We start from the raw sequence: 23,659 nt of genomic DNA on the forward strand, positions 1-23,659 counted from the left end.
GTGGTTAAACTTAAACAGCTGTTTAAGCGAGGATCACTAAATCCAAAATATAATTTTAGATTTTTATTCCTGCAATCATTTATCTTTGCTGCTGTGGCTCTATGTTGAGACCTTCCTTGCTTACACATAGATGGAGAACTGGAGATGTGAGATTACGTCAGACGAGGTGTTAAAGATGGAGCTGAGATTAAGGTGGGTTGCAAAGCGGCTTGCAGATGCTTCAGGTGACTGGGCCTGGCTTTGAAATCAGCTGATCTGCTGCGGTTGGGGTGATCTTACCTCTGTTGTCAATTTGAATCTTTTTCTTCTTTTTTTAAAAATTATAGTTTCTTGTTGTTATTGAAGGGGGATTAATGTTTCACTGAGATGAGCTAAAGCTTAACGGCAGCTGTGGGAACACGGCGAAAGGCTTTAAATCTTTTGACACTAAAGGCTCTGAAAGGTTTTGCTTCCGCCTGGCCAAAGCAGCAAACCTGCACGTGACCGCCACTTGAATAGAAAAACTTTTAAATTCCTGACAGAATCAAGCAATATTTCAACGAATATCTACAGCAACTCTTCATTAAACTGTTTACTGACAACCCATCGGGTGCTCACGACTCGGTCATTTCTTAACGGTAAGCAGCAGGAACCCGAAGCGCATTAAATCAAGCGCGTAATAATAACGCATGTGTTTTGTGCCCTTATTGTAAATATTACCCAAGTCAGCTCCAGAGAAAACACACACACACACACACACACACACGCGCACGCACCCGTCATTTCCATTTATGAGTGACTACACAACACCTTTCTGAGAAGTTGTGATGCTGGCAGGGGAAAAAAAGAAGTAAAATGCACATTAAATAAAGTCATATAGCATCAGTTCCCAGAGACTCACACACTCTCAGTCATGGAATTCAAACATTATGTAAAAATATAATGTACAGAAATATGAATACAAAATAAATAAAATACTGCACGACATAGACGACACAGACGAGACTTGTTCTGGCAAATGACTGAGTCATTCTGAGAGGTGGGGGGCGGGTTCCCACGAGAAGACCTGGGAAAAGATTTACAAATGCCAAGAGAGAGAGACAAAGGGCGAGACAGGGAAGGCGGGGTGTGGGGTGTATCTGGTTTGTTGAGAGTGGAGGGACGGGGCAGAGGATCTAATGTGATGGGTTGTGCTGTCAGAAGCGATTATCTCACGGTGGCGGGGATAATTAGGCTCTGACGGGAACTGCCCGTGTCCAACCTCTGGAAGAAGAGCGTCTAAGAGAGACGGATAACAGGGGACTCTGGGAAAGTTTCAAGGACACAGAGTAAGGGGGAGGTGGGGTGTGCTGCACGGGCACCGGGATTAACGGTGTCACCAGTAATGTGACCAGATTACAGAGGATCTCTGCAACATGGATGTGTTAATAACCTGAGGGGAGCAGAAAGCGCAAGCGTGTCCAGTCTTAAAACTGCAAACCTTTCACTTTTTTAAGCTGAACGTTAACGACGTCCTAAAACCGCTGCGCTGCCCTGACACTTCCACGTCACCCTCTGAACATCGCAGAGGTTTTTTTTCATTTAAGAAGCAGACAGGCAATGTATTTTTAAACCATCTGGCTCCGTACCCGGTCTAAAAAGGGACAAGCTGAGATTGCCTTCTTCAACAGTGTCCCACTATTATCTGCTTTTCCCAAAGAAAACTCCTGAGATGATATTAGTCACAGGTCCGATCTTCAGAAGATGCTTTAAAAGGAAAGTGGGCCAGGGGTTGTGGGTAAGCTTTTAAGACATTAATCTGATCAAAAAACAAGAACAACCCCCCCCCCAAAAAAAAAACAGGCACAACTTTAAGCTTGGTCACGTGCTATGGACGCCTGTATCTTTAAAAAGGCCTAGCGCTGCTACATCACCAATTTGACCTTCATCATCAACAGAGAAGACGAGACACGGTAGGCAGAGGATTAAGTGGCTTAAAGTAAGGACAGCAGACTGAAAAGACTGTGACGCACAGATCAAACTACCCTCTTGATTATTTTGATCATATTCAGGTACCATGTGTGTGTTTTTTTGTTGTTTTTTGGGGGGGCATAAACAACTGAAACTGTTCCATCGAAAACGTCTAAACTGGCAGGTATAAATAGTTTCACTTCTAAATGCTGTCTGCAGGTAGAGTCTCTAAAAGGAGGCGGGAATTGAGGAGAGGAAATGAAAAACATTAAAATAAAATGGAAATGGCTAATTCCACACTCCCCACAGCATCAACCTGAAGGTCAAAGGGAATGCATATATATTCATATATATATATCTCTATATATTTATATTTCTAAAGGCTTAAATATCATACATAACTTAAAAGCATAATAAAATTATTAGCACATGAATAAACTGTATATTCAGCGTCTGAAAAGCTCCCGTTGTCGGAGAGAGACACAAAATGCCGTGAATTTGAACGTGAGAAAAAGAGAACAGCACGCAGAGAGAAGTGAAGTTTAGATCGAAGAAATGCAAATCCGACATCTGGAAACGGCGTATAGCTAAAAGAGAGCAAACCACATGGTAACAGGCATATGAATGAGCTCGTGTTTGTGTGAGAACACACAAAAAAATAAAATCCGACTCAGTCCTCCACTTACAAACAGCGACTGAAGCAGCTCTCTAGACTGAAATTGTCCCGATTTAACATACAAAAGTAAAAGAGGAAAATAGATTCTGTTCTCTGTACACGGTGCCGCTCCTTTGTTTTTATTTTTTAAAAAAAAGAAAACAAGAGATTTTTCCCCCCCCTCCTTTGTGTTTTTGCTCAGGTAGCATCTTTGCTCGTTGTGCCGGGTTGGTACCAGTATAGCAGTAACGTGGGTTCACATGCTGGACAGGTTTCTGATCTGAAGTCAGCACACCAACACAATGTCCACACCTTTAAGCGATGACTTGGGACTGGACTCGGGTCAGTTGTCCGCTCATATTATTAGTGGTCTTCTTGAGACCGACTCGTCGTCACGGCTCCTCGAACGTTCAGAGTTTGATGACTCGGGGGGAGGGGGAGGGGGGGGGGGGCACAGTCTAGTTTCTTAAAAGTCACCCCTCGCAGTTGAGTTTGTGATCGGGTTTTGTTACTGGATTCCAGCTGTGCCCGCGCCGTCGTCTCCACTCATCCAGGGTCAGTCCAACGATATAACATCGGGTATCCCGCCGTAAATAGCCGCCACCGCTGCTTCAGTGCTGCTCCGGCTGGCCACCACCCCGGGATGCGTGTGTGAGGAGTGTGAGCTCGAATGTGAGGACGAGTGTGTCGAATGAGTGTCACGGAGGCTGCTGGACGAGACCAGGCTGCTGGTGCTGCCTGAATTGCTCGCCCCGTTGGTCGGCACTGTCAGCGAAGGCGCAGAGGAGGCGGCCGATTGGTCGAGGAACAGGTGGGAGGCGGAGGAGGTGGTGTAGGGCATGAAGCGGTTGAGAAGCAGCTCGTGGTCTTCTGAGGCCGAGGCAGCCGCCGCTGCTGCCATAACCATGTTGTAATGCTGAAAGGAGGCAGAAACAGAAGCAGGGAGGGGGTGTTAGTGAGGCACAAAGTCCTGAAAGACCCAGATGTGGGTCAGTTTAAGTCTGAGAGTAGTTCAAATATCATTCACCCATCTGCATATCCTGCTTTTATGTTTCTCATTCACTACATTCACTACATTCAAACAGCGAGGACATAAGAGAAACATAAGAGATTACTAAACTATCCCAGACAAACAGACAGGACTCTAACAGACAATCATTGTGCATTTCAGGCAGGTGAGCTGTTCTGCATTCCATCTCTTGGCAGGCCTCCGCTGGCCTTGCTGTTTCCTCAGATAAGCTGGAGGAGGTTTAGAGGGAGGCTCCTGGCTCCGTGACCCAGCCCCGGATCAGCAGAAGACAATAGATGGATGGCGTTCCATTTTACTAAAGTGTGTATAGTGTGATCCTGTTAGTTTCACTTCACAACAACAGTCATCTATCTCAAGGTTCTTTGCAAGGTAAGGTAATACCCGTATGGTAAGATAAGACTTAGGTATACCTAAGTCTTTGTTCATATGGGACAGAGATATCCCATATAAACGATGGTTTAGCGAGAGTGGGGAAATAGAACTCCCATTAAACAGGAAGCGATTTTTACCTGAACCACAGAGAGTGTGAAAGGTGGAAATAGTCATCTACTGTTTCTGAAGTCATGACTTGTTCCATTGTAGAACACAATGACCAGGAATCAAAAAATAGCCAAGCCAACTTTATTTATAAAGCACTTTAAAAACAGCAACCACTGACCAAAGTGCTGATAGGCAGATAAATAGACTGAATATGACCCAAAATGATTGACTGAGCCCATAAACTCAGCAAGAGAGTCAAGAAGACAGAAAGAAGTTTCCCTTCAGACTTCTACATGACCCAAAGTCTGGAAAAACAGATATCGCCATCTGGTGGTCTTCGAAGAGAATGCAGGGTTAAGGAGCTCATTCTTCATACCCATAAGCTGCGGTCATGTTTTCTACAATGACCCAGAACAGCGGGAGGGGCCACATACGGCGAGCTCTCCAAAAACTCTTTAACTCAAATCTCACGTATTATACTGCATGTACAGTCGCTGTCACAGGTATGAATACATGAAGTTGTGAAGAATGTGTAAAACTGACCTACGCCTGTAAGTCATTACAGGTGACCACTGGAGCACAGAAGCCTAGTCTAAACCTGTGTTTATGGGGACAAAAAAAATATTGCCCCCAGGTGGCAGACTTCAAATAAGTAACAACACAAATGCCTACTCATCCGTGGTGCTGCCAGCTGTCTGTGTCCATGTCTGCAAAAGAGTATAATCAAGGCACGAGTCCTCAGAGCATTAACAGTGCGATGAAGCCGTGGGAAAAAATCCAGATAAACTAAAAGAATCAACTATCGCCCGACAAGTTGGTCACAACTCTGTACTTCCTGGTTTCAAATTGTTCTAATTAAATGATAGCATCAAACAACAGAATAATGAGAGTTCAGTAGTTTATTTAAAAGGTGTTTTTCCCTTAATCACAAAAATATGTGAACACCGAACATCCTGCAGTGGTGTCCAGGTGTATTTAAAACTTTCAGGAAGCAACGAAACTGCTCTCCAACAAAAACTCCTCACTGTGAAGTCTGTGGATTCATGCAAAGCAATACTGACTCTTGATGTGCAGTTGCTGTTGAATTTTAATACTATTTTAGACACATATGGCATCCTATTCATCCTCACTGGCAGAAGAAATCCCAGATGCAGATAACAGCTGGATATTGCACTACTGAAGCTATGCAAGACACTCTCATTTGGCAAACCTTCATCTCTCCTTAAATAACCAGTACAGACTACAGCCCAGAGGCAGAAGAAATAAGAACACTCGGTAACAGACACATTTTATGGGAAATAACACAAAGAGGGCAGCTTGTTTCTGAGGAGGGCTAAAAACAAAGCTTGTGCTTTCTTTTTTTCATAAGCACGTTTTGAACATTTTGTTCTCACAGGCTTCCAGGATTTTACTGAAAACAACAAAGTGTTTCAGCTGCAAAATTCAGCAACGTTTACACAATATCAAACACTGCTGTACGTACCGGATGATTGTCCCCTTGAAGAAAAGAGAAAAAATTCAACTCTGGAAATAAAGTAGAGAAAGAGTCAGTGATGAATATCACAAATGCAAATACATATTGTATGTTTTTTTTTTTAAGTTAAGAGAAGTCAGACGCACAGAGAGGCACAAATCTGTGAAATAGGCAAGGTCGATTCATTAAAAGTTAAAGAGTAAAGTTCAGTTGCAATTTTAAGCTTTTTGCCTTTTCCATTGTGTTTTCTTTCAGAATTTACTGTGCAAAAGTCTCGAGCCACCTCCTTGCCAGAAAAATAGGAAATAGGCACAACAATATATTGAAACACCTGCAATCATACATGGAAATACAGTGCTGTTATTGTTAGAGTTTACGACCATAGCACCCTGAGCATGCCCAGTCTCGGCTGAAGTCAGAAGCTAAGCAGGGTAGGGGACGGTTAGCACTTGGATGGAAGACCGTCTGGGAGCACCAGCTGCTGTAAGCTTTGGGGTGGCTGTAGCTCAGGAAGTAGAGCAGGTTATCTACTATTCTGTTGGTGGTTGGATCCCTGGCTGCTCCAGTCTGCATGCCAAATATAACTGGGCAAGACAGGTTGACCCAAGTTACTCTCCGAACATCCATCCATAGTATGAAAGTTTGTCCTTTTAATGCATTTGTAATGTTTGGGATCATTTTCAGCATGAAGTTGTTGTAAATGAGACACTTTCCACATGTTATTGCATAATGAATCAATGTCTTTTCTGCATTAATCAAAGTGAGGCTACAGTTTGTTTGGTTTTTAAGCCAGCCATTTTTTGGTCTTATCACTTCTTCTTTTGTCCTCCACTTATCCAGTTTCTTCAGTGTTTTTAAGGACACACTGCACACTACACTGAGATCAGTTAACTAATAGCTCTTTAGGAATCACTGTGTTAGAGCAAAAAAAATACTGTTTTATACCTGTGTTAGCTCTGGCATTTTTCATCTGATTCAACTAAAGAAAGTATGAAAATGGCAAACTTTTGTGTCAGGCTACTACTAACAAAGTGCTAAAGATAGAATTTAAAATGTGTTGCTAAATTGTCTGTTATGTGTAAACCCAACACTGCTTCTTCTCTTGAGTTAGGAGCATTTATTATTAATTATTACTTCTACTGAATGAGCCACGATGAGCCAAAGACCTTCAGAAAGCCTGGAGAACTGTTGCTCAAGAGCACTTTGAAAAATGACAACAAAGTGTGGCTCACTGGAAGATAAACAGGAAGAAATGAGAGGTGACTCAAGACTTTTGCACAATACTTTTGATATGTTAGAACAGTGTGGCTCTTTGGCAGAATTTTAAATAAAGTTAGGACAATTTGAACAAAATTTGGCTACACACTGTGAATGATATAGTTAGGTTTACATAAATGCACTGTACACAACAGTATCTTTACTAATGCACATGCATTCATGAATACTTGCAAAGCATCCTGTATGTGTGTCATTACCTGAAAGGTCATTGGGGGTGTGGTAGTAGGGCCTATAGTCCTGAATGAGAGGGGGGACAGGAGGGATGTAGCTGGTGTCTATCCCGGGCATGCTGGGGGTACGGCTGACAGGAGAGGCCTGATGATGCAGGTTCAACACGCTAAAGGCAAACACAGAGGAAGAAGATGAAGAGATGAAGAATTAAAGAAGCCATGTAACTTCTAATAAGGCTTTTATGATGTGTCACGTGTACTGGGATAAACCACAGGGCCGTCCTGTCACCTTCAATTAGAAAAGTAACACTCACAGGATTCATTAAAGAGAAATGGGAGCAGCAGATGCACCTAATGAATTTTGGATTGGTAGAAAAGGCAGCTGTTTAAATTTCATAGCCATACTAAAGCTACAAAGCTGGGTCTGTTTGTCGGCTGTTTTGAAATTTTGCGACAAACTGTGATTGGCTGAACTTTGATTCCTGTTTGCAAAAAAGGCAAGCGAGGCAACTTATTGAAAGTCAATCGGGTCATCAGACGCAAATGTTTCGTCGACACGCTCGGGCACCGACTGCGAGCGCCGACGTGCAAAGTCAAGAAGATGCTGTGCTCATGAATCATTTAAGCAGAGAGACAAAACTGCCCACGCGTGCGGCTAAAACGAGCATCAATTTCACATTTAATCAAATTCAACCTGCCTGCGGAGATTAAATCAGCATCTAGGGTGTGTGATCGCCTCACCCTTTGTTGATGACAGGTGGCGAGGTCGGGGACATCGAAGGGCACGCTCTTTTGATAGGAGGAGGCAGCGTTGGGGGCGGCGGCGGAGGCGAATCCGGTCCTTCGTCGTCTGAGGAGCTGTCCAGTGTCAAGTCGATCACTTCCACTTTCTTGCCGTTGCTGCTGTCGCTGCCTCCGTGGCTAGACGCCGAGGAGCTCCGCTGATCTGAGCCTGCGGCGGTCCGGCATGAGCCTGTAGAGCGACGGTGATGTATCAGTTTTTGTTTGTGCAAATGTTTTTGATTTTCAGAGACTGAACAGTTAAAAAAACCACAACTTCTCCCAACAGATGCCTCGCCTAATTAAAGCTGGGATCACTAAAGGCAGGCTTTCAGGCTAGCATTCCCCTTCCCTCCCTCCTTGTTTATCCCTCATCTCACCATCCAACCCATTGTTATAGGAAGCAGAGGACACCTCCTGCACTTCCTTCTTAGACCTCATGGGGGCCCAGCTGCCATCCTCCTTAAACTGGATCTCATCACAGTCCGTGCAGCTATTGAGGATCTCCACAAAAAGCCTGAGAACAAACATACATGTCATACAGCAACCAAGAGAAAAAGACTTCCCATCCACTTTACATTACATAAAAAAGCAAAGACGACAACAAAACAGTTTCTCTCTAAAAATCATTCCACAAAAGGCTCTTTTATATTGAGCAAGTGTTTGGAAGATAAACCCTACATAAAACCCTAAGATAAAACTACATTTATTAGAGTAAATCCCTTATGCTGTATCATTTTATTTGTATCCCATCATATATATATATATATATATATATATATATATATATATGAAGAACAACCACATAGCAAACATTGAGTAACAGAGTAAATAAAGAAAACAATACAACGCTCCACAGAGCAACAAAAAACAAACAACAACAAGAAAAGGAGAGAAGAGGTAAATTGTTACAGTGTTCTGGGACTTTAAACATAAAGGCTGTTTTTTGCTGCAAAAAAATAGTATGGCACGTACACTGACCAGCCACTTTATTAGGTACACCTGTTCAACTGATTGTTAACACACTTATCTAATTGGCCAATCACATGGGACCAACTCAGTGGATTTTAGGAATGTAGGCAGGGACAAGACGATCTGCTGAATTTCAAAACGATGCATCAGAATCAGGAAGAAAAGTGGCATTGCTCTTAGTGTCAGACAGGCTGGTCTGAGCGTTTCACAAACTGCTGGTCTGCTGGGATTTTCCTCTAATCATCTCTAAAGTTTACAGAAAATTGCCTGAAAAAAACAAGGAGAGAAAAAATCCAATATCCAGTTCTCTCTGCAAAAACAACCCATTGATGTCAGCGGTCAGAGGAGAACGGCCGGGCTGCTTTGAGCTGATAGAAAGGCAAAAATAACTGAAAGAAGCATTTGTTACAACCGAGGTAATTAGAAGAGGACCACTCTTGGCACTATTTGATCAAAGGTCACCGGCAGGCCACAGCAACCTACCCATCAATGATGAGATGCTCGTACGGCGCCTTCTTGTCGCAGACGGGACACACCCAGGTGGGCTTCTTCTCATTCATCTGGATGTAAAGTGTGGCGTCGAAGCACTGCAGGTGGGAACATGTCAGCGCCCGGCACGGGATCATCAGCCGCATCTTCCCCAGCTGCGCAGTGAGCACATACGTAGTCAGGCCACGAAGGAAGTATAAGTGACACACAAATGTCACAAACACAACAAACCCATATAGCAAAACAGGATAGGGGCCGAGAAGACAATAAGACAGGTGGTTCATGTTCACATACATAAGTTATGTACGAGGGCATGTCGAGTCACATACAAAGTAAAATGAGAGGAAAAAGAAAAGTAAAGAATGGAGCAACGTGTTTGGGCATGACTGAACCTCGAAAAAGGGCCTTAAATTCGTGAGGAGCAGGGAGCATGTTTACCGGGCAGAGGAGCGACACTCGAAGGCTGGTTGTGGCTATTTCGCTGTCTGGGTCGGCTGTTAGCTTCTCTTTTACTGCAGGGTAGAGGAGAAGGACAAACACGTGTGAGTGTCAGAACCAAAGTCCTGACTTCTCCTACCAGATGAGCCTCCTGAATCACTGCCTGACTGCACCTAAATCTTTTTATGCAACTTGCAAAACGGCATGCAAGAAATATACAGACAGCTCCCATCTGACTGGATGAAAACATTTCAAAATATGAGTTCAGTCTTAAAGCTTTTTGCCCTGTCCCACACCACAAATTCAGCCTTTGATACATTAAATTACAGTGGAAACAGAAGAACAGCATTAGCTCATACACTGGATGGGTGCTTCTCTTAAAAAGAGGTCCTTACTGAGTGCTCTGGAGTGGTCTGGGTTTCTGATGCCTTTAGCTCGCAGTCTCTGTAACAGCACTGTGGACGACTGCTGCTTCACCAAGTACACCGCCATCGAGTAACTCTGTGAACACACGGGAAGACACGACAGAGACAGCACGTCCTTGAACATGTTACTCAGTATAACTTTCAATGTTTGCCTCCACAGTCTCAGTGAAATCGATCCATCTGCTGTGACACTAATGTAAGTTGTGCAACAGTCAGCAAGCTCTTCTGTTCTCAGACCTTTCCGTTACCGCCCTCTACTGTCCGTCTGCGGAACGTCGAGCTCCACCCACCTCGATAAAAGCCAGCAAATATAAAGACAGAATTTTCTTAATCACATTTATGACGCGTTTATCCTGAAATCCTTCATCAAACGCCTCTGAATCCATGTATTTTAAAGGGAAATCTTCCCCTGAAGTTGTAGTTTTTATCCAATTTTGGTTTTCTCTTACGTTTGGCTGTAAAAAGGGAACACTGTGCCCCTTCCTGGGCTTCGCACCAATTTGAAAGCCTCTTTATATAATCAAAGTATTCTTTAAGTCTTTTTTCAAATAGGCTCTTCTCTGCTTCTTCTTTTTTTTTTGTCTGTCATCTATGTGAACACAGTAAGTTAAGAACACCGTGTGATGTGATCATACACTGAGGCATGCGGCAGCGCCTCGTTGCATAAATGGGGACATACATTAATCAAGATTAATGCAGATTTTCAGGACCTCTATTTAAGACAGACAATTCACATTAATAACACCCACAGATCAGCTCAAACACCAGATTAATTAACTGTGTTGTATCTGGATAGAGCACACAATAGAATTTATTTAATTTTTTTAATGATTATGATGCCATTAAAAAAAAGTCAAACCTTAACTTGTCTCTAGTCCCTTATGTTGTGTTACTAAAAATAAAAAAGACTATATTGTGATTCAAGTGCTTGGAAGCATAAGGAGTGAAAAAGTCTGCAGAGGAAGCAAAGGAGCAAGAGTGCAATGAGTTGAACACAAGACATTCACACATAATATTTCTATGTCATTTCTTTGTAAAGCCAGAATTAGCTTCGTCTTATTTGTATTAAGCTTGTTTAGGTGTTTGTCTGATGGAAGAGGCTTAGATGAGGGTGGGGGAGCTGCAGGAAGTCAGATATCTGCTTTCAACTTCAGAACGACACCAAAGCTGAGAAAAGCAAAAAGTAAGCCTTCGTATTTGAGCAGCTGTAACCAGCAAATGCTTAAATTCATTCATTAAGCATCTAAAGTGTCAGTTATTCACACACACTGCAAAAGGCTTTGGCTCCTACCCTTCCGATCTCAGCGGTCCACGACACCACGATGGTATTGGGGACTGTGGTGGACAATCTGACCAGTGAGGTAATGTTGATTGGGCGGCTGGGCCGCTTGGGCTCGACACCGTTTTTGGTTGGAGGAAGATAACCCTAGAAATGAGAAGCGAATATCATTAATGTCGTTTTCCAGCATTCTAACATTCTTTATTAAATGGCTGAGCGCTTCTCACCGGCAGGTTGCACGGCTTCCCGTTTACTTTCACACACAGATTGGGGGGGAAATGGTCTTCCTGAGGACAGCTGGTCTCCGACAGGCAAAACCGCAACTGAACCTGAACTGAGAAGTCACATTTGGTCCCCGAGATGTCCCTTTGAGAGCAGAAACACATTTATCAATGCGCAGCCGCGCAAACCCTGTACATTTCTGAATTATTCATGAACAACTCAGCATCCTGCGTTGACGGAGCGGCGTTAAATTTTACATTGAGCTGCTGATCTGCTGAACTTGCTGCGGCGTTAAAGCGAAGGCGAAACATGTCTCCTGAAACCGCTGGCTGTTGTCTGACGCTGCAGAGAGACAGAGAGAAAGCGGGAGAGGACATGTTTAATAGTTGAGGACATTACATATAAACCTGAATTAATCGTGCCTGCTTTCTCACATTACATGCATCTACTTTTTAACCCTCAGACATAAATATAATAAAAAACAACGTCTGAACAAATAACATGCCCCATACATGAAGCAGGTGAGGAAATATGTGCACAGCTGTGTAGCAGAGGGGCTCTCCTTCATAAACATCTGCATTATCAGGCAGGGCTCGCACGCATGAAATGACTAACTGAGAAACACCTGGACGCCAAAACCAGACCTCACACTAAGGTGAAAACGAAGGAGAAAATGTGCGCGTGCTATTTATAGGCCCACCCACAGGTGCGAGCTTGAGAAAAGTTTGAGCTGGATTTGTGTAGGAGGTCAACATGAAACTACGAGTCACGAAGGTTCAAACCGAGCCCTGTTTTGCATTTGGACTTTAAGGATGTTTCAGCTTCTCAGAAAACTTGCTTAAATATCTTCTGTCATAAAGTGAAAGACAGACACCGACAGTTAGTTTATCTTGGCACGGATGGGTATCCCATCGAACCAGAGGCAGTTCAGGGGTTTAAAAAAAGGTTTATATATTCTATCATCCCTGTGAAAAATTCATTAATATGTTTGAACATGTTCGTTTGATGATTTCAGATGGAAATGTAAAAATAGCAAATTATCATTTTAGGGTTATTACGTTTTAAACTGCAACTACACAATAAATAGCAGCCACAGAGGTCGTAGTGAAACTCCAAACGTGACAGTTTCTCAGGTCCTTGTTTGCACTAATATTTATACTCTCACATCTTTGGGAGCTCACCTTTGACACTACCTTCAAGTCTTTCGTTTGGCAAGATAAAAGCCCCGTGGGTCATAAAAAATGTGGTATGGGATTTACAGACATTTAAGTATTATATTCAGTACTGTGCAAAAGTCTCATTTCTTTATGTTGTGCTTCTGTGGATGGCATCTCTCAGTATGGTGTGCAGTGCGTTCTATATATTTGAGAAAACTGATCTGAATGTTGTTGTTAAGAAATACAAACATTCAGCAACGACCTGACAAGGGACATGTGGGTTACATCTGCACTTGGTTTAAAGAACGATCATGAATTGGCCTCCCCAGAGTCCGGACCTCGACTTTATTGAAGATCATCTTAACAGAGAACAGGAAAAAAAGGCAGCCAACATCCAAAGAAGAGCTTTGAATGTCCTTCAAGAAGCCTGGAGAACTATTCCTGAAGACTACAAGACAGCTTCCTAAAGCTGTGTTGAACCATAAAGTTAGAATAATAATGGATTGCATTTTATATAGCGCTTTTTGAGACCCTCAAAGCACTCTCACATTCACACACTGGCAAGCAACAGTTGTAGCCACAGCTGCCCTGGGGCAGACTGACAGAAGCCCCTCTGGCCATCACCAGTAGGTGAAGTGTCTTGTCCAAGGACACAACGAGGAGGGGCAGGGGATCGAATTGGCAACCTTCCGGTTACAAGATGAGCTTCCCAACCCCCTGAACCACAGTCGCCCCCTGACTGACTGTGCAAAGTCAGTTTTTATCTATATGTTGCATTCCCGTGTCACACCTGCATGTTTCAATAAATCACTGAACCTATTACACCTGTATTCATGTGTTCTGTACACACATGAAATCAAACTACACTTTAAATTGGGTTGAGTTGAACAAAAAGGTAAAAAAAAGCAAGAAAAAAACATATTTAAAAAAAAATTCCAGCTGAGATGTAGAACAGGTGATGAACTTCTTAGTTCGAATGAAACTGAAAAATGAAAGCAAAAATCTCCACTGAAAAAGAATTTCTTAAAAAAAAAAACTTCATTACAAGTTTTCCTTACGCAGACCACTATAATCAGTGTTAAAACACTGTTGATGTTTTACTCCCTTTGCGTGGATGTTGTGAAACAGATAAATCTCAGTGGGAATGTTTTGGTCTGCAGGTTGTGTAAGTGAGGAGCGAGGAGGAGTTGTTGCTTTAGCTACATAAAATAATGCTGAACTGTGAGTGTGTGAGTTAAAATGAGTCTCTGTACACACGCACACACCAGCTTTAAGAACACAAAAATGCTTTCCATATACGGCGTGTGAGTGTGTGACGGGGGGATGGCAGTACAGTTCCTATGGATGATTACTGGACCAATCATGTACCTCCTCTTGGCATACCAAACAGCCATTAAATTTCCCAGTAATGACCCGTCTCATCACCAGCGTGGTATATAATTTGTTTGACATGTGCAGTGTTTGCTGTATGTTCCTGTGTGTTTTAAGCAGCAGCCTGTGCACTGCGGAACAAAATCATGCGCGAGTGTGCTTTCGAACAACCATCTCCCTCCTCTCCGGGCACACAGGTTATAAATAGAAAAAGCTCTCTCACTCCCTCACTCTTGCTCTTCCTATCACTCTATAACTCCCTCTCTTTCTCTCTCACTGGTGCTGGATTTGTTTCTGGTGTTTCAAAGTGAGTGGTTGGGAGAGATATGAAAGAGGTCGAAATGGCCTTTGATTGATGTCTTCCTCACCCTCACTAACACAAGGCTGTATTTTTACCCAAGCACAGTGTTTGACATCAACTTTAACTGCTCTAAAGTTGCAAAAAATATATATATGTATATCTGAAAGCAGATGCAAGCTCCCCATTAGCCCTTTACCATTAATCTTCCTTGGGATTTCTGTCCTGCTTATACACAAAATTAAAAGTAGCAGTTTGAAACTAAACTTAGTCTTCTTGCCACAGATCATGTTTCTCATTTAAATCTACAACGGTCAACTTTTGGTATTATAGCGGGCACTGCTGCCAAGACACGTGTTGTGCCATATCTCATCACTCTCCTGTTTCCTTGGTAACCTAGCAACTACCATTAACACAGCACATGGAGCCCAGAGCCGATGAATGGAAGAGTTGCGTCATCTCCGTTCACTCCAATGATCCTGATAATGCAGATCTTTAGCAACATATGCTAGCTGCACCATAGAGATATAGCACAGCGCGGAAGTTTGAGATGCATTTAAAACAGTTTGTAATGTTATCAGCACACAATCCAACTGCCCACTAAGGACTTGTCAGAACTATTCCAAACTCTCGCTGATAGGACTCTGATTTAGTCAAGGGCTCTGATGAGCCTAGCGCTAGCCACAACCGGGTTTCTTTACTTTGTTTTTACTGAAAATCAAAAGCAACACATCTATGGATGTTACACAGAACAAATACAGTTGATTTATTAACAAAAAATAAAGGAAAATCTAATATCTCACTGGAAACGGGGGAAACGGTTAGCCCGAGTTTCACCAAAAGTACAAAACGCTACCTCCAGGAGGCGCTAAATCCCACTAAACTATGCAGACTTCGCTTCATTGTTTACAGAAGAACAAGAATAAGAAGCAAAACAGCTGCTTAAAACAAACTCAGAGATTTGTTACTGTGGTGATGCAGCAGTTTGGTCCACTGATATCTGCTGTTGCGATCACTCATGTAAGGAAGGCAAAAGATATAAATAAATCAATCTTTTTTTAAATCATATTTTTACTTCTGATTGCAGCCCAGTTATTGGCAGATATTCTAATAATATACATGTAAGTGGGAAAAATCTTTTCACAGAAGTCTGTTTAGTACTTGGGACAAACTAAATATAACCAATGATTCAATAGCTTGCAAAACCAGCTTCAGCAGCAATATTTCAAAGAAATTATTTTCTGTGCGACTTTATCAGTCTCTAACATCACTGGGGAGGAATTCTGGCTTACTATTCAGTTCAGTGAGGTATGTAAACATTTGTTTATGCACAGCTTTCGGTCCCACCTCGACATTTCAGCACTAGGTTGAGGATCTTGACTTGGACACCTTGATTCTTTTCTTTTTCAGCCATTCTGTTCTCTGCTGTACTTGAGATCACTGGCCTGTTACATGACCCAATTTCAGCCAAGCTTTAGCTGTCAAACAGATGGCTTCAGATTTGACTAGAATACTAGAGTGGCACAGTCTTCTGTGGTTAGCGCTTTTGCAAGCAAGAAGGTCCCGAGTTTGCATTTTGTGCAGAGTCTGCATTTTCTGCTGTATTTCTGTGGGTTATGGCTTCCTCCCACAGTCCAAAGAGAAGCAATGGACAATGTTAACTGGTGATTCTAAATGGGCTGTAGGTGTGAATGTGAGTGTGAATGGTTGTCTTAATGTGTTAGCCATGTGACGGATTCCCCTATGACAGCTGGGACAGTGGACAAACAGTTTGGCATACAGAGGACTTGACTCAATGACTGTAAGGTGCTCAGGTGGTCCTGTAGCTTTAAAATGAACCCAAATCATCACCCTTCCACTACCATGCTTTGAAATTGCTTTTGACGTACTGTACTGCTCAGTGTCTGACCTTGAGATGAAGTTCCTGGGATGTACACTCGTAATAAACTGTAAAATGCCAAAATATCTGCTTTCATAGAGGTGCTCACACTTGCTGATGATCAGTTACTGACCCTCTTAATTCCGATGGAGTGAGTAAGGGTGGACTTGGGATTTCAAAGGACTGCAGTGAAAAGTCTCCTTTTCACATGACTGCAAGTCGCTGGCATGGTGGGTCTGTCAATATGTAACCTGGTGGTTAATCAAAACCCTCAACCTTTATTTGTAACTCAGCAGGTCAAAGTTACATGCAATTATGCTAGACTGAGTAAGATTTTCCACTTCAACAGAGCAAAGACTCTTACTTTAATGCCTGTTGGTTCAGATGCTTTTGGTCTTGATAGCAAGATTAGGTGTATGCTGGCTTGACATGGGTGGACAGTACAACTGCTGGTTTATATTTAAAATGAGATTTTATATTTGTTTGCAGAGTGGACTCAGAGCCTAACAGAATTTCATGCAACAGCATCCTCTAATTACCCCTTAAAGCGACAGAGGCTGCTGTTTAGCAAAAGTTATAAGCTCATAAAATTGACTACATCATATGCAGTAGAATTTCTATAAACTGAGCTTCTACTTATTCTCACTGAAAGAAGCAACAGAGAGCAATGATCAAGAGCTGGAATTACAGTTCCCGGCATAGCATGAAATCTTATTTCTGACTAATGGTGCTTAATAAACATAAATAAATCACCGGGACATTAATTTTGAGGCGCAAGCATAATCACAATAAATAAATAAAAGCTTCTATTAATACAAATCTCCAACCATGTGTCTCAGAGTAGCAGGAGATTATTCTGAGTAAATGCAGAAGAAGAGAGGAGGACAGCTGAGGTGAAATTTCTAGGTCTAACAAGGGTATTGCAGATAGCACAGGCTAAAGGATTTTTTGCAGTTTGTGATGGACTGTGTGCTTGATGTCGAGCTTTTGAAATCAGTTCAGCACTTCTGAAGGCAAACTTGGTAGAAAAACCTGCAGACTCTCTGTCCTTCATGGTACGCGGTTTGAGACCCTCGCTGTACCTGGCACTGCGCTGTATTTTAAACTGTTTCTAAACTGTAAACTGTATCTAAGGCAGATGGTGGGAGGAGTGACAGATGGGAGAATGACCTCCAATAGGTTGATGTTGACAGTACAGAGGAAATAAACCAAGCGGGAACCAAAATATACAGTCAGCTGCAGTTTTTCTGAGTATATAGAATCACTCAGAGATGTATTTCTATTTTTTCCCTGTGCATGCCTAATAACAGAAGAGGCTGAAATGACACTAACCTAGCTGTAGACCTAGTTTCTACTGAGCCTAAACTGCAGCGGCTATATTAAGAATTTGCTCTAATATTTTGTTGTGCACTTATTAATATACAGTGGGGCAAAAAAGTATTTAGTCAGCCACCGATTGTGCAAGTTCCCCCACTTAAAATGATGACAGAGGTCAGTAATTTGCACCAGAGGTACACTTCAACTGTGAGAGACAGAATGTGAAAAAAAAATCCATGAATTCACATGGTAGGATTTGTAAAGAATTTATTCGTAAATCAGGGTGGAAAATAAGTATTTGGTCAATAACAAAAATACAACTCAATACTTTGTAACATAACCTTTGTTGGCAATAACAGAGGTCAAACGTTTACTATAGGTCTTTACCAAGTTTGCACACACAGTAGCTGGTATTTTGGCCCATTCCTCCATGCAGATCTTCTCAAGAGCAGTGATGTTTTGGGGCTGTCGCCGAGCAACACGGACTTTCAACTCCCGCCACAGATTTTCTATGGGGTTGAGGTCTGGAGACTGGCTAGGCCACTCCAGGACTTTCAAATGCTTCTTACGGAGCCACTCCTTTGTTGCCCGGGCGGTGTGTTTTGGATCATTGTCATGTTGGAAGACCCAGCCTCGTTTCATCTTCAAAGTTCTCACTGATGAAAGGAGGTTTTGGCTCAAAATCTCACGATACTTGGCCCCATTCATTCTGTCCTTAACACGGATCAGTCGTCCTGTCCCCTTGGCAGAAAAACAGCCCCATAGCATGATGTTTCCACCCCCATGCTTCACAGTAGGTATGGTGTTCTTGGGATGCAACTCAGTATTCTTCTTCCTCCAAACACGACGAGTTGAGTTTATACCAAAAAGTTCTACTTTGGTTTCATCTGACCACATGACATTCTCCCAATCCTCTGCTGTATCATCCATGTGCTCTCTGGCAAACTTCAGACGGGCCTGGACATGCACTGGCTTCAGCAGCGGAACACGTCTGGCACTGCGGGATTTGATTCCCTGCCGTTGTAGTGTGTTACTGATGGTGACCTTTGTTACTTTGGTCCCAGCTCTCTGCAGGTCATTCACCAGGTCCCCCCGTGTGGTTCTGGGATCTTTGCTCACCGTTCTCATGATCATTTTGACCCCACGGGATGAGATCTTGCGTGGAGCCCCAGATCGAGGGAGATTATCAGTGGTCTTGTATGTCTTCCATTTTCTGATGATTGCTCCCACAGTTGATTTTTTCACACCAAGCTGCTTGCCTATTGTAGATTCACTCTTCCCAGTCTGGTGCAGGTCTACAATTCTTTTCCTGGTGTCCTTCGAAAGCTCTTTGGTCTTGGCCATGGCGGAGTTTGGAGTCTGACTGGTTGAGGCTGTGGACAGGTGTCTTTTATACAGATGATGAGGTCAAACAGGTGCCATTCATACAGGTAACGAGTGGGGGACAGAAAAGCTTCTTACAGAAGACGTTACAGGTCTGTGAGAGCCAGGGATTTTCCTTGTTTGAGGTGACCAAATACTTATTTTCCACCCTGATTTACGAATAAATTCTTTACAAATCCTACCATGTGAATTCATGGATTTTTTTTTCACATTCTGTTTCTCACAGTTGAAGTGTACCTCTGGTGCAAATTACTGACCTCTGTCATCATTTTAAGTGGGGGAACTTGCACAATCGGTGGCTGACTAAATACTTTTTTGCCCCACTGTAAATGCGGTGGACAAAAACAGCAAAGGTTAAAGGAGATCCAAAATAACTAACAACTACTTAGCCACTGTGGGAGTGTGCACAGTGCCCACAACAATGAATATGCACATACACACTGGTCTCTAAAAATACATAGGTTATCTGATTAATGAGCTCTAAAGGGAGGTGAAAAGGGGATGTGACTGGGTTGGGATTCCCACACGCCAGCCTTCCCAAAAAGGAAACGACTGTAAACCTTTCGACAAGCACACAACTGTGAAGAAAGAAAAAACATTTTGCGGCTGACATATTTATGTTTGAACTAAATTTATGTTCCAGTGTGACCACATCTGTTTTAAACCATGTGATTTAGCTGTTATCAGCCCATTTAATGGCTGTTATCAGTTGTTATCAGTACAACACATATTGCCAGTAGGCGCACTCCCCTCTACCTTCGAGCTGGCTCGGTAAGCCTCTACCATCCATTGTAATGAGAGATAAACAGAGAGCAACACAGGCGTCTACTGTCCGTGTATAATCTCTGCTCATAAGTGCTGCGCTAAGCTAGCAAATGTACACTCTTTACATGGTAAAAAGTGGGTTAAATAAAGGAAGTGCCGACGTCTAACCTTTTGTTCCAAAACAAAGCTAAAGACTGAGTAAAAACAAGAGTTTGCTCGCTTTTGGTGGCAAATTCATCTGTTGTGGTTGAGAGCTGGCTCGATTATACGTCAGCCACTTTTAATGCCGTTTTAACCTGTGAACCTCCACTCACAAGGGCAGAATGAGGTAAAACTACCCACTAGTTGAAAGCGGAGGCCACCTACTTGGGATTGATACCAAGAGATAACTGCCATTCAGCAGGCTCATAACAACTGAAATCAACGTCTAAAAAGGTGTTAAAATTGGCAGCTGATAAAATAGAGTGAATTAAATAAATTATATTTCACATTAAAAATAGGGGTGTAACTATTACCAGGCTCTTTACAGCAAGAAAACGTAAAATCTGGGTTCGGCTCTGCTTTGAAAAGAAGAAATGTGAGCTAAACATCAGAGAATGTGCTCAAGCTTCATAGCCACTCTTCAGCACAACAAAGCCCAGCTGGAGTTTATTAACTTGTTAGTGGCCTTGCTACTTTTTCTCTGGTGCACCGCATGCACGGGCGCACCGCGCACACAGAATCAAAGGCAGTGCCACATGTGCGTGCACAAACACAACATGCAGCAGCGTTCACAGACAGAACAAAGACAAAAATCCTTCCAGCGCCACTCAAACTACAACGCCAGAACGATCGGCGACAAAAAGGTCGGCTCTAAATGTCACACTCACATTCATGCACAATGACAACTTTCCAGAAGTGTTTCTTGCCCCCCCCCCCTGCAGTTATTACCTTTTATTATCCACATGTTGTAAAGTTACATACTGACAGGGCTCATTTAAGCATTCCAGAGTGCACACAGCACTGCTCAGGCTGGCATTAAAGTTTCTTTCTGGTCCTGCAATCCTTGTCAGCGTGCACACTGGAGCACGCGTGCTGCTGTGTTTTCAGAGCTTGGCCTCTTGCCATCACGCACCACGCCCATGTTAGTATAGAATCAAAGACACCCAAAGATACGACACTGTTCCTCCTCTCTGAGACCAGCTTAAAAAAAGAAGAAGAAGAGGAGAAGAGCAAAGCTACAGATGTTTAGGTTTCTTATGAGTTGGGTCTGTCTAATCAGGCAGTTTGTCGAGATGATGATGCACCAACTCAGACAGAAGAGGAAAATAATGCTGCTTTAATAGGCTCTGAGAGATGGAAGCCATTTTCTGCTGCATGTTTATAGCCGAGCGCAGCCAAGGCTCCTTTTGTTGATGTTCGTTCGCTGTGAGAAGTCTGAGTTGTTTACAGAGAGATAAAGATTTCGCACGGGATCACACAGAGGTCAGAGTACGAGCTGGCAAATCTCCGGTTGTGTTTTGATGCTGGGCGACGAGGTCGGCTCGTGCTTCTTGGATGTTTTGGAACATTGCCGCCATATTCTTCCACATATAGCTGATAGTGTGTGTGATACAGTATCTTTACTGATTCTTAGAGTTCTTGATTTGCTTAGCAGAAACAAGACGTACGGAACATTTGATTTGTGGCGATTAAATGTGCTTGCTCGAGGACACTCCAGTAGGGCGGATAACTGTGACGAGAACCTGAACGCACTGATTTGCAGACATCAAGTGTTTCATTCAGATTTTAGCACTTTCTACTGATGTTTCAAAATTAAATCTTTTAACAGACATGAACGCATCTGATTTGAAGGAAGTTTTTCACATTAAAACAGTACCATCAGTTAATTAAGACATTAAAAGGGAGCCAATCAAGAAACATACAAATCCTGTGTGAAACACAAAAACATGAAGCCAACAAGCGAACAAGAGCCTTCAATTGGATAATCACTGCAGAGAATAATATGTTTGACCTGGCTACAGGTTATTTCCCCGGAACTGATGCAGTGAGCAGCGTTTCATTTCTTGAACTGTGTTAGAAGAAACATCCTATGGTTTTGGAAAAGATGTCATTCCCTTCTGAAAGGACAAATTATTGACCAGCATCAAGCAAAGAAATCAACTCAGAAGATTGCTGATAGTAATAAAACTGGATTAAGGTTAACGGATTATTAAAATCCATAAGGATAGTGGTGAACCACTATCTTGGAGAAGAAATGTGTGAGAGAATGATCATCTTAAACATTTGGTGAAGTCACATCATATCAGAAGACCCCCTGTGAGCAAGCACTAGGCGACAGTGGGAAAAAGAAACCCTCCCTTTTAACAGGAAGAAACCTCCCCCAGAACAAGGCTCGTAGAGAGGCGGTCATTTGCAACAACCGGTTGGTGTTGAGGGGAGGAAGACAGGACAAAAAAAAAAAAAAAAAAACACATTGTGGAAAAGATGCCCAGATTAATATTAACAATAATAAATAGTATAAATCACAGCCATGGTTAATCTTGAAAGTAAGAGCATTTTCTCATGCACAATGCAAAGAGAACTCAAGGGACTGGGATTAAACAGCGGTGACGTGAAATCCACTTATCAGTGAAGCTAATCAGAAAACAAAGATTCAGTTTGCAAGGGAGCAGAAAGCTTGGACTCCAGTGCAAGGAAAAAGGTCACGTGGTCTGACGAGCACAGACTTCCCCTGTTGCAGAGTGATGGACGCATCAGGGTAAGAAGAGACAAGCGGATGAAGTGATGCACCCATCATGCCTAGTGCCTACTATACAAGCCTGTGAGGGCAATGTTAAGGTCTGGGGTTGCTTCCAATGGTCACGTCTAGCTTCAGCAAAGTTATGTGTCCAAAAATGAGGTCAGCTGACTACCTGAATATACTGAATGACCAGGTTCTTTCCATCAGTAAATGTTAATGTCACAGACGGATTTCAAGATGACAATGCCAGGATTCATCAGGATCAAATTGCGAAAGTGTTGTTCAGGAAGCATGACATCATTTTCACACATGGATAGAGTCCAAACCTTAACATCACTCAGAACCTTTGGGACGTGCGGGAGAAGGCTTTACGCAGCACTACAACAACACAAGATCTTGTCAACACAAGATCGTGAAAAATTCATGCATCTGTGGATGAAAATAAATGTTGTGACATTTGAGTCTCTAATGACGTACACTACCCAGATGTTTTCTTTTCATTTTTTGGTTAGTGACTAAATTATAAAATACCACACATCAAACAGCCGCTGTGATAGAGTACTTGTCTTCCCTTGGTGCTTCCTACCAGCTCTTACCAAAATTAAAACTGGGATTTCATAAAACTGCTTTATTCGCAAGGGGTCGCCAAAGCAGATGGATCCATATACTTGGAACACATATGGCAATTGGAAAAAAAGGAAAGGACTAAAAGGACTTTAGCACTGGAAAAATAGAAGTGTCTCAAGGCTACAGTCACAATGTAGTGCTATATACTGCTTAACAGCACACTAAACAAAGGCAAAAACACTTAATGTGTCAGGCTAAAACTGAAATATTTTTGGGAGAAACTTATCAGAAAAAAGCAGAAATTCAACATTTCAGTAGACGTTTCTAAAGAAACAAGAACTGTGTGAACATGGTGCTGTGCATTACTGGGTGATTGTTGCAGGGATTGCTCAAATATTGTTGCTACCACCTAAGGTAAAAGGTATGACTGCAGTCCCAGAGGTTTGGAGGAATGCGGCATTGCGAGTAAGTCTAAAAATACCAGCAATGCTGCTATGACATACCTATCCATATGCTTAAAAACCTCCACTATATAAAATGCTTTTCTCTTATTTTATACAAATGCATTCTCATATACAT

General features: G+C 42.5%; 1 protein-coding gene across 3 annotated transcripts in view; it reads right to left on the minus strand.

Annotated features, from left to right (window-relative positions):
- Positions 1-319: 319 nt before the first annotated feature.
- The window catches only part of LOC146525360 (E3 SUMO-protein ligase PIAS1-like), a 60,018-nt gene continuing 36,678 nt past the window's right edge, over positions 320-23,659 (minus strand). For all 3 annotated transcript variants that reach the window (XM_085155418.1, XM_085155429.1, XM_085155410.1), the window contains exons 3-13: positions 11,879-11,963; positions 11,627-11,765; positions 11,412-11,546; positions 10,091-10,196; positions 9,696-9,769; positions 9,252-9,412; positions 8,177-8,313; positions 7,758-7,989; positions 7,044-7,183; positions 5,578-5,618; positions 320-3,500 (exon numbers count right to left, since the gene is read on the minus strand). In XM_085155418.1, coding sequence (XP_085011544.1) covers positions 3,141-3,500; positions 5,578-5,618; positions 7,044-7,183; positions 7,758-7,989; positions 8,177-8,313; positions 9,252-9,412; positions 9,696-9,769; positions 10,091-10,196; positions 11,412-11,546; positions 11,627-11,765; positions 11,879-11,963 — 1,610 coding nt within the window. In that variant the 3' untranslated portion in view covers positions 320-3,140. The remainder of the gene's footprint in view (positions 3,501-5,577; positions 5,619-7,043; positions 7,184-7,757; positions 7,990-8,176; positions 8,314-9,251; positions 9,413-9,695; positions 9,770-10,090; positions 10,197-11,411; positions 11,547-11,626; positions 11,766-11,878; positions 11,964-23,659) is intronic.

Source organism: Neolamprologus multifasciatus, chromosome 1 (assembly GCF_963576455.1).
Source record: "Neolamprologus multifasciatus chromosome 1, fNeoMul1.2, whole genome shotgun sequence".
NCBI classification, from domain to species: domain Eukaryota; kingdom Metazoa; phylum Chordata; class Actinopteri; order Cichliformes; family Cichlidae; genus Neolamprologus; species Neolamprologus multifasciatus.